Genomic DNA, 12,120 nt, shown 5'->3' with positions numbered 1-12,120 from the left:
AAAATGGCAACTGAATAGCTCACTACCCAGTCATTTCAATGCAAGTATTGCATACACAAATATTTTTATGTGTGGATTATATTGGAATCAGAAATTGATAGGAACAAACTCACCGTCCCTTAAGCATCCAAGTCTATACAAGGTTGGCATTTTGATCACAAAGGCAAAAATATCATCAATGAAAGTATTTAGGGCTTTATAGGTCAGCATTCTCCATGGTAAGTGTGCAACAGACTTGAGTTTGTAATTGATAAATAGTTGGGGTGTCATCATGATAAAACCTTCAGGAGAAAGACATTGGTTTAACACCTCAATTATGTATACCCCACCCCTCAGGTAAACCATCATGTACACCCACCCCACAGGTAAACCATCATGTACCCCCACCTCACAGGTAAACCATCATGTACACCCACCCCACAGGTAAACCATCATGTACACCCACCCCACAGGTAAACCATCCTGTACCCCCACCCCACAGGTAAACCATCATGTACACCCACACCACAGGTAAGCCATCAGGTACCCCCACCCCACAGGTAAACCATCATGGTCCTTTACACAAAAGTTTTCACAGAGGCCAGGAGCTGGCTGACAAGTAGATTAGAAAAGGTCAAAAATTTGACTTAGGATACCAGTTACCACCTGTGCAAGATAACATTTAAAAAACCAGGCTTAGAGATGTACATTTCCTTTATAGAACGGCAACATTTTATTCCACTTTTAAAAAGGGGTGGTTTGATTTGAAAATATGTAACTGAAAATGTTAGTGGAAGTGGAATTGTAAGTTTTTTTTTTAATTGGAAATCTGGAAAAAATAGGAAAAGTCATATCCCTGTTAAAACAAAAGCCATACAAACCTGGCCTTTTGAACCTACCAAATGTGAGCAAAAAGCCATACAAACCTGGCCTTTTAAACCTACCAAATGTGAGCAAAAAGCCATACAAACCTGGCCTTTTGAACCTACCAAATGTGAGCAAAAAGCCATACAAACCTGGCCTTTTGAACCTACCAAATGTGAGCAAAAAGCCATACAAACCTGGCCTTTTGAACCTACCAAATGTGAGCAAAAAGCCATACAACATGCTGAGGACCCAGGAGTACCAGCCCTTATGTTCTTGATACACTAGTGAGTATACAGCATAGCAGCCCAGAAGAGGGTACAACAACCATGAGAGGTAGCGGAATGCCAACTGTGGAGTGGAAAAACAAAGTCACTCTTAGTGTTACCCCTAACTAGCTGGGTACATACAAGTCACTCTTAGTGTTACCCCTAACTAGGTGGGTACATACAAGTCACTCTTAGTGTTACCCCTAACTAGCTGGGTACATACAAGTCACTCTTAGTGTTACCCCTAACTAGCTGGGTACATACAAGTCACTCTTAGTGTTACCCCTAACTAGGTGGGTACATACAAGTCATTCTTAGTGTTACCCCTAACTAGCTGGGTACATACAAGTCACTCTTAGTGTTACCCCTAACTAGGTGGGTACATACAAGTCACTCTTAGTGTTACCCCTAACTAGGTGGGTACATACAAGTCACTGCTTGTGTTACCCCTAACTAGCTGGGTACATACAAGTCATTCTTAGTGTTACCCCTAACTAGCTGGGTACATACAAGTCACTCTTAGTGTTACTCCTAACTAGCTGGGTACATACAAGTCACTCTTAGTGTTACTCCTAACTAGCTGGGTACATACAAGTCACTCTTAGTGTTACCCCTAACTAGGTGGGTACATACAAGTCACTGCTTGTGTTACCCCTAACAAGTCACTAGTTAACCCTTTGGTTCCAACACCCAAGTTTTATATTTCAGACTTTGGTTTCACTCAATGCAATAAAGATCTTGTTTCTATTTCAGACTTTGGTTTCACTCAATGCAATAAAGACCTTGTTTATATTTTATTCAATTATGTATTGTCGTCTGTTTTTTAAAAAGGTTTGTTGATCAAAATTTTACTTGTGAATTAAAAAAAAAACCTTCCCTATATTCAAGTTCTATTTTAAAGAGTAGTAACCATTTCTTTTAATTGTTTTAATTTGTACTAACCACATTGCCGTTATTAAAAAAAATAATCTTAACTTCAAACATGGGTACAAAATGAGGGACTGATCATTTCCCAATTGTAAATCTCACAAGCAGCTGTACTTGACTGCCTTCAGGCTAATGCAGGGGCCTGTAACACACAAGGGTTAACCATATTTTAACAAGAGCATTTTCATGGACTCACAATATCATATTTCTTTGTATGTGATTCTGTGTAAGTTGATTTCTCTGTTAGTCTGGGCCGAGGAAATATACCCAGAATTTTGTTCTCTCTGTCTAGCTGAAAAAAAAAAAGAACATATTGCAAATTGTTGTCAAGATCAGTGGTGTAGCCAATTACCAAAGTACTCAAACACCTATAAATAATAGCCAATTACCAAAGTACTCAAACACCTATAAATAATAGCCAATTACAAAAGTACTCAAACACCTATAAATAATAGCCAATTACCAAAGTACTCAAACACCTATAAATAATAGCCAATTACCAAAGTACTCAAACACCTATAAATAATAGCCAATTACCAAAGTACTCAAACACCTATAAATAATAGCCAATTACAAAAGTACTCAAACACCTATAAATAATAGCCAATTACAAAAGTACTCAAACACCTATAAATAATAGCCAATTACAAAAGTACTCAAACACCTATAAATAATAGCCAATTACCAAAGTACTCAAACACCTATAAATAATAGCCAATTACCAAAGTACTCAAACACCTATAAATAATAACGCACAACACAGGAGCAGAAATAACACGTAGACATATAAGGTCCACCAGGACACAATACATGATATATAGGGTCCACAATACATGAGGATATATAAGGTCCACAATACATGGGGATATATAAGGTCCACAATACATGGGGATATATAAGGTCCACAATACATGAGGATATATAAGGTCCACAATACATGGGGATATATAAGGTCCACAATACATGGGGATATATAAGGTCCACAATACATGAGGATATATAAGGTCCACAATACATGAGGATATATAAGGTCCACAATACATGGGGATATATAAGGTCCACAATACATGTGGATATATAAGGTCCACAATACATGAGGATATATAAGGTCCACAATACATGAGGATATAAAAGGTCCACAATACATGAGGATATAAAAGGTCCACAATACATGAGGATATAAAAGGTCCACAATACATGAGGATATATAAGGTCCACAATACATGGGGATATATAAGGTCCACAATACATGAGGATATATAAGGTCCACAATACATGAGGATATATAAGGTCCACAATACATGAGGATATATAAGGTCCACAATACATGAGGATATATAAGGTCCACAATACATGAGGATATATAAGGTCCACAATACATGAGGATATATAAGGTCCACAATACATGAGGATATATAAGGTCCACAATACATGAGGATATATAAGGTCCACAATACATGAGGATATATAAGGTCCACAATACATGAGGATATATAAGGTCCACAATACATGAGGATATATAAGGTCCACAATACATAGGGATATATAAGGTCCACAATACATGGGGATATATAAGGTCCACAATACATGAGGATATATAAGGTCCACAATACATGAGGATATATAAGGTCCACAATACATGAGGATATATAAGGTCCACAATACATGAGGATATATAAGGTCCACAATACATGGGGATATATAAGGTCCACAATACATGGGGATATATAAGGTCCACAATACATGAGGATATATAAGGTCCACAATACATGAGGATATATAAGGTCCACAATACATGGGGATATATAAGGTCCACAATACATGAGGTTATATAAGGTCCACAATACATGGGGATATATAAGGTCCACAATACATGAGGATATAAAAGGTCCACAATACATGAGGATATATAAGGTCCACAATACATGGGGATATATAAGGTCCACAATACATGGGGATATATAAGGTCCACAATACATGAGGATATATAAGGTCCACAATACATGAGGATATATAAGGTCCACAATACATGGGGATATATAAGGTCCACAATACATGAGGATATATAAGGTCCACAATACATGAGGATATATAAGGTCCACAATACATAGGGATATATAAGGTCCACAATACATGGGGATATATAAGGTCCACAATACATGAGGATATATAAGGTCCACAATACATGAGGATATATAAGGTCCACAATACATGAGGATATATAAGGTCCACAATACATGAGGATATATAAGGTCCACAATACATGGGGATATATAAGGTCCACAATACATGAGGTTATATAAGGTCCACAATACATGAGGATATATAAGGTCCACAATACATGCGGATATATAAGGTCCACAATACATGAGGATATATAAGGTCCACAATACATGAGGATATATAAGGTCCACAATACATGAGGATATATAAGGTCCACAATACATGGGGATATATAAGGTCCACAATACATGAGGATATATAAGGTCCACAATACATAGGGATATATAAGGTCCACAATACATGAGGATATATAAGGTCCACCAGGACACAATACATGATATATAAAGTCCACAATACATGAGGATATATAAGGTCCACAATACATAGGGATATATAAGGTCCACAATACATGAGGATATATAAGGTCCACAATACATAGGGATATATAAGGTCCACAATACATGGGGATATATAAGGTCCACAATACATAGGGATATATAAGGTCCACAATACATGGGGATATATAAGGTCCACCAGGACACAATACATGATATATAAGGTCCACAATACATGAGGATATATAAGGTCCACAATACATGAGGATATAAAAGGTCCACAATACATGGGGATATATAAGGTCCACAATACATAGGGATATATATATGGTCCACAATACATGGGGATATATAAGGTCCACAATACATGGGGATATATAAGGTCCACAATACATGGGGATATATAAGGTCCACAATACATGAGGATATATAAGGTCCACAATACATGAGGATATATAAGGTCCACAATACATGGGGATATATAAGGTCCACAATACATGAGGTTATATAAGGTCCACAATACATGAGGATATATAAGGTCCACAATACATGCGGATATATAAGGTCCACAATACATGAGGATATATAAGGTCCACAATACATGAGGATATATAAGGTCCACAATACATGAGGATATATAAGGTCCACAATACATGGGGATATATAAGGTCCACAATACATGAGGATATATAAGGTCCACAATACATAGGGATATATAAGGTCCACAATACATGAGGATATATAAGGTCCACCAGGACACAATACATGATATATAAGGTCCACAATACATGAGGATATATAAGGTCCACAATACATAGGGATATATAAGGTCCACAATACATGGGGATATATAAGGTCCACAATACATGAGGATATATAAGGTCCACAATACATGAGGATATATAAGGTCCACAATACATGAGGATATATAAGGTCCACAATACATGAGGATATATAAGGTCCACAATACATGGGGATATATAAGGTCCACAATACATGAGGTTATATAAGGTCCACAATACATGAGGATATATAAGGTCCACAATACATGCGGATATATAAGGTCCACAATACATGAGGATATATAAGGTCCACAATACATGAGGATATATATGTCCACAATACATGAGGATATATAAGGTCCACAATACATGGGGATATATAAGGTCCACAATACATGAGGATATATAAGGTCCACAATACATAGGGATATATAAGGTCCACAATACATGAGGATATATAAGGTCCACCAGGACACAATACATGATATATAAGGTCCACAATACATGAGGATATATAAGGTCCACAATACATAGGGATATATAAGGTCCACAATACATGAGGATATATAAGGTCCACAATACATAGGGATATATAAGGTCCACAATACATGGGGATATATAAGGTCCACAATACATAGGGATATATAAGGTCCACAATACATGGGGATATATAAGGTCCACCAGGACACAATACATGATATATAAGGTCCACAATACATGAGGATATATAAGGTCCACAATACATGAGGATATAAAAGGTCCACAATACATGGGGATATATAAGGTCCACAATACATAGGGATATATATATGGTCCACAATACATGGGGATATATAAGGTCCACAATACATGAGGTTATATAAGGTCCACAATACATGGGGATATATAAGGTCCACAATACATGGGGATATATAAGGTCCACAATACATGGGGATATATAAGGTCCACAATACATGAGGATATATAAGGTCCACAATACATGAGGATATATAAGGTCCACAATACATGAGGATATAAAAGGTCCACAATACATGAGGATATATAAGGTCCACAATACATGGGGATATATAAGGTCCACAATACATGAGGATATATAAGGTCCACAATACATGGGGATATATAAGGTCCACAATACATGAGGATATATAAGGTCCACAATACATGAGGATATAAAAGGTCCACAATACATGAGGATATATAAGGTCCACAATACATGAGGATATATAAGGTCCACAATACATGAGGATATAAAAGGTCCACAATACATGGGGATATATAAGGTCCACAATACATGGGGATATATAAGGTCCACAATACATGAGGATATAAAAGGTCCACAATACATGAGGATATATAAGGTCCACAATACATGGGGATATATAAGGTCCACAATACATGAGGATATATAAGGTCCACAATACATGAGGATATAAAAGGTCCACAATACATGGGGATATATAAGGTCCACAATACATGGGGATATATAAGGTCCACAATACATGAGGATATATAAGGTCCACAATACATGGGGATATATAAGGTCCACCAGGACACAATACATGATATATAAGGTCCACAATACATGAGGATATATAAGGTCCACAATACATGGGGATATATAAGGTCCACAATACATGAGGATATAAAAGGTCCACAATACATGAGGATATATAAGGTCCACAATACATGAGGATATATAAGGTCCACAATACATGAGGTTATATAAGGTCCACAATACATGGGGATATATAAGGTCCACAATACATGATATATAAGGTCCACAATACATGGGGATATATAAGGTCCACAATACATGATATATAAGGTCCACAATACATGGGGATATATAAGGTCCACAATACATGAGGATATATAAGGTCCACAATACATGAGGATATATAAGGTCCACAATACATGGGGATATATAAGGTCCACAATACATGAGGATATATAAGGTCCACAATACATGGGGATATATAAGGTCCACAATACATGGGGATATATAAGGTCCACAATACATGAGGATATATAAGGTCCACAATACATGAGGATATATAAGGTCCACAATACATGAGGATATATAAGGTCCACAATACATGAGGATATATAAGGTCCACAATACATGGGGATATATAAGGTCCACAATACATGGGGATATATAAGGTCCACAATACATGAGGATATATAAGGTCCACAATACATGAGGATATATAAGGTCCACAATACATGGGGATATATAAGGTCCACAATACATGAGGATATATAAGGTCTGTGTTAGTTCCATCTAGACTGACCAGAGGGAACAGAGATAAAAGCTGTGTTAGTTCCATCTAGACTGACCAGAGGGAACAGAGATGTGTTAGTTCCATCTAGACTGACCAGAGGGAACAGAGATAAAAGCTGTGTTAGTTCCATCTAGACTGACCTGTGCATTGACCACCTTGTTGATCTTCCAGATTTCAATACAAAGTCCAATAAAAACACTAATCTTAACAACAGTGTTGGTCTCATTGTCCATGATGTAGAGAAGAACAATCAGGGACTGGATGACATTGAAGAACACAGATCTGACAGACAGTCCCTCCAGTGACTTGCGACTTTTCCAGAACTGGATATCTAAATGAGATTCACAGCCAATGGATACATGCAGTAAACATGATACGCATTGTGCCCCGGTAAAGGGCTCAGAAAAAAATTTGTGGATGCGTCTGGACTGGGGGTTAGGGTTAATGTGGACATCCAAATGTGGAATTAAACCACATAATACTTACATTTGATAATTTAAAAAATAAATTTTAAAAATACATGTAAATTGTAGTTTATATATTAAATCGGCAGTTCTCGTGGTAAATGGAGTGATGTAACTGTTTACCACCCGCCTAAGAAGAAAAAGCGTTTTTTTTTACAAGCGGGAGGGGATGGGGCAGTGATCGCTGCAATTTTCTAAAACAATTCATGGTATTTCAAGTTTATTTTTAAACATTTCAAACACTTGTAACTAAATCATAGTAGGCCTACATCATTATTTTGTGTCAAAGCCTAAGATGATGTAGATCTAGTCATTTTTTAGCGCAATTTCCATTCTGGAGAATTGCGTTTATTAACCCGTCATTTCTGTATGGATGGATGGGTGGATGGATGGATGTCTGCAGCTTTAAGTCGTATCTCCTCCTCAACGAAGCAATATCGAGGACTAGTTCCAAAGCAAAAATGTTAAGCAAGTTCCAAGGCCAAAAAAATTCCCGGGTTTCCTTCCTGGATTTCCCAGAAAAGCCAAAAAAAAAAAACCCTCGAAAAAATGCAGTTTTTGGCCCATATCTCGGCAACCAGACCACTTAGCGACTTGAAACATTTACCAATCGATTCCTGCCATAATTTAGAACAATATTGCCGAAGAAAGTTTTAAAAAATATCCTTTCGTTCGGTCACAAAAAATTAATTTCTTCTAATTTGTATTGGCTAAGATTACTAAGAATATACAAATATAGCACACCGGCTGAGGCAGTCGCTAGTTGAGGCAGTCGCTAGTGAGAGGTAACGTCTACACACTCTGCCATTGGCCAGACTCGCGCAGATTTCGCGAGGGGGCGGGGACTAGCTCTGCTCGTGTGGTTTAATTTATAATTTATATGAGAGTGATAGGGAGTTACAATTACAAGGTTTTGTTTAGCTAGGAAATTGCGCTTAAATTGTCACTAGACTTTTTATTAACTTGTTTAATGTAAAAAAATCAAAACTACGTTGTTATTAGATATTTAAATATCAGCGCGTGTATTATGTGCTCGCTTGGTGTGTAGGGCTAACAATCAGCGCAACAACAAAAAAGGAGGAAAGGCGGTTTGTTATGGAAACACAAGCAGTGTAAAGATGAGTTACTTAATGACGACACGTTGATTAGCCGAATTTACCCGAACCCATATAATTGTTGATAGTTAGACAGCCACAAAAGACAGTAAAAAATTCTGTCTACAGTATTTTCAATATAAAAAAAAAAAGCAGGACTGCCTGCATTCTCTGACTCTATAACATACGAGCCGGCCCGCGGCATAACATACGCCGCTATTTTGTTGTTTTTTCTACTTTTCAGTTATTCATAATTTGTGAATTCGACAGTACCAACGCTGACACTGAAAATATTTCTTTAAAACACTTTAAGTAGCTCGTTAACGATTGAGTTGATTAGAGTAGCTATGTCAAACACTAGACTAAACATTGTACACACTGTACGCAGATAAGATTGAGTTGATTAGAGTAGCTATGTCAAACACTAGACTAAACATTGTACACACTGTACCCAGATAAGATTGAGTTGATTAGAGTAGCTATGTCAAACACTAGACTAAACATTGTACACACTGTACGCAGATAAGATTGAGTTGATTAGAGTAGCTATGTCAAACACTAGACTAAACATTGTACACACTGTACGCAGATAAGATTGAGTTGATTAGAGTAGCTATGTCAAACACTAGACTAAACATTGTACACACTGTACGCAGATAAGATTGAGTTGATTAGAGTAGCTATGTCAAACACTAGACTAAACATTGTACACACTGTACCCAGATAAGATTGAGTTGATTAGAGTAGCTATGTCAAACACTAGACTAAACATTGTACACACTGTACGCAGATAAGATTGAGTTGATTAGAGTAGCTATGTCAAAGACTAGACTGAACATTGTACACATTGTACCCAGATAAGATTAAGTTGATTAGAGTAGCTATGTCAAACAGCCAGAAAAAAATCTCATTTAACTTTAGAAAATTATAACCGAGATGATTTTTCACCCGCAGTCACACACAGATTTTGACCCACTCCCATTAAACTCCAAAAAATTTTTTTACCATTCAACGGATTTCTTTATAAATACATGTAAAATGTGCAAAACTGAATAGCCTTTGAACATTAAGGAATGCCAGAACAATACAAGTGTGACATTCAACCAACTGACTAAATAAGTCAGTACATTAACCCTTTGGTTCCAACACCTGAGTTTTATGTCAACATTTGATATTCTTATCATATATGCTCTTTCATATGACATTTTTGGCTATTTTTTAAAATGTACCCAATTTGTTTTTTCTTATACTCCCCTTTGTGACAGAAAGCCTATTGCAATACAATTTATTTAAATGAAAAACCAAATTTTCAAAACGCCATAATTTTTTATACTACTTGAGAAACATGAGTCAATTTAAGGGCTAGGAGACAAAAGGGTCAAAGGTTGTTGACAGTACAATCATAAAGGATCAAACATTGTTGAATGTTCAATTATTGGGGAGTAAAAATTGTTGAATGTTCAATCTTACCATTTTTAAATGCCAGAAACTCAAATATACTATGCAGAATTGAAACAATAATAGTCATGCCAAGCAGATAGGGGCTGGTCTCAAGGAAGGCAACCTGTCACAAGAAAAATGTTTGTCATAACTCATCTTGCTAATGGTAATACTAATAGCAGTAAATTATCCAACAACATGTCCAATCATTCTAGCCAAGACCAGCCAATCATTCTAGCCAAGACCAGCCAATCATTCTAGCCAAGACCAACCAATCATTCTAGCCAAGACTAGCCAATCATTCTAGCCAAGACCAGCCAATCATTCTAGCCAAGACCAGCCAATCATTCTAGCCAAGACCAGCCAATCATTCTAGCCAAGACCAGCCAATCATTCTAGCCAAGACCAGCCAATCATTCTAGCCAAGACCAGCCAATCATTCTAGCCAAGACCAGCCAATCATTCTAGCCAAGACCAGCCAATCATTCTAGCCAAGACCAGCCAATCATTCTAGCCAAGACCAGCCAATCATTCTAGCCAAGACCAGCCAATCATTCTAGCCAAGACCAGCCAATCATTGGAACCTTAAGTGAATCCTGATCTTCTTCTTCTTCTCCACCATCTGAGCCAAGCATATTAATCCATTTGTTCCTCATTCCCTGAGCTGCATACAACTGCCACTTAAATAAGGACATAGGACTGTAGGTTAGGGACAGGTTCAGGTTTCTGAGGGGAAAAAAAAGTTCAGGAAATAACTTCTGGATTATTCAACAATTGTTTATCTATTAAGGAGGTACCAGACTCACTTGGTGGTGTCATTGATGGGCATGTAATCTGCATTCAAGTTCCAATAGTCATTGAGATAGATGACAGGATAATATTTGTTTGAACTAGGTATAAACTCAATGTCTGAAACACAAAAATTTAGCTTTGAACTAGGTATAAATAATATATATTAATATATATATATATTAATATATATATATACATACTAGCGTACCCGACCCCCGCGCGTTGCCGCGGGGATAGAAGAAAGTTTGACGAAATATATTAGGATTTCACCAACGCGTTATCAATTATAATTATATGTTCTTAGACGCGTGACCTTCTTTTCTAAAAATGAGTTATTTAAATGTAAACAATGCCTGCGCTTGGATCATAAATATCAGGACACGGGTTTACCTACACTACCGCATGAAAACCTTGAGTGTACATTAATCACTCACCGAAATAATATGGTAGAACACACTTCGGTGACCGCCCATGTGTCAGAGACGTAGAGGGGCGCTCTCAGGGCCCCCACCCCCCCGATTACACTACCGCATATGCGCGGCGTACGACCCCTGGCTCCTTAAAACTAACAGGCGCCATTTAAAAAAATTATTTGACGTGTTTTAAATATCAGTGTGACTGATGCAATATGCTAGCGTTACTAATGGTCTATTATTAGATACTCGA

General features: G+C 37.0%; 1 protein-coding gene across 1 annotated transcript in view; it reads right to left on the bottom strand.

The window, feature by feature from the left end:
- LOC131941199 (putative lipid scramblase CLPTM1) overlaps nucleotides 1-12,120 on the bottom strand; it is a 34,998-nt gene that overhangs the window by 773 nt on the left and 22,105 nt on the right. The window contains exons 7-13 of the mRNA XM_059300220.1: nucleotides 11,469-11,571; nucleotides 11,247-11,388; nucleotides 10,693-10,786; nucleotides 7,805-7,995; nucleotides 2,236-2,331; nucleotides 1,059-1,194; nucleotides 114-281 (exon numbers count right to left, since the gene is read on the bottom strand). Coding sequence (XP_059156203.1) covers nucleotides 114-281; nucleotides 1,059-1,194; nucleotides 2,236-2,331; nucleotides 7,805-7,995; nucleotides 10,693-10,786; nucleotides 11,247-11,388; nucleotides 11,469-11,571 — 930 coding nt within the window. The remainder of the gene's footprint in view (nucleotides 1-113; nucleotides 282-1,058; nucleotides 1,195-2,235; nucleotides 2,332-7,804; nucleotides 7,996-10,692; nucleotides 10,787-11,246; nucleotides 11,389-11,468; nucleotides 11,572-12,120) is intronic.

This window comes from Physella acuta, unplaced genomic scaffold, assembly GCF_028476545.2.
Source record: "Physella acuta isolate Inbredline_101_S28 unplaced genomic scaffold, ASM2847654v3 ptg000353l, whole genome shotgun sequence".
Classification (NCBI taxonomy): domain Eukaryota; kingdom Metazoa; phylum Mollusca; class Gastropoda; family Physidae; genus Physella; species Physella acuta.
This window is presented reverse-complemented; position numbering and strand designations above follow the sequence as displayed.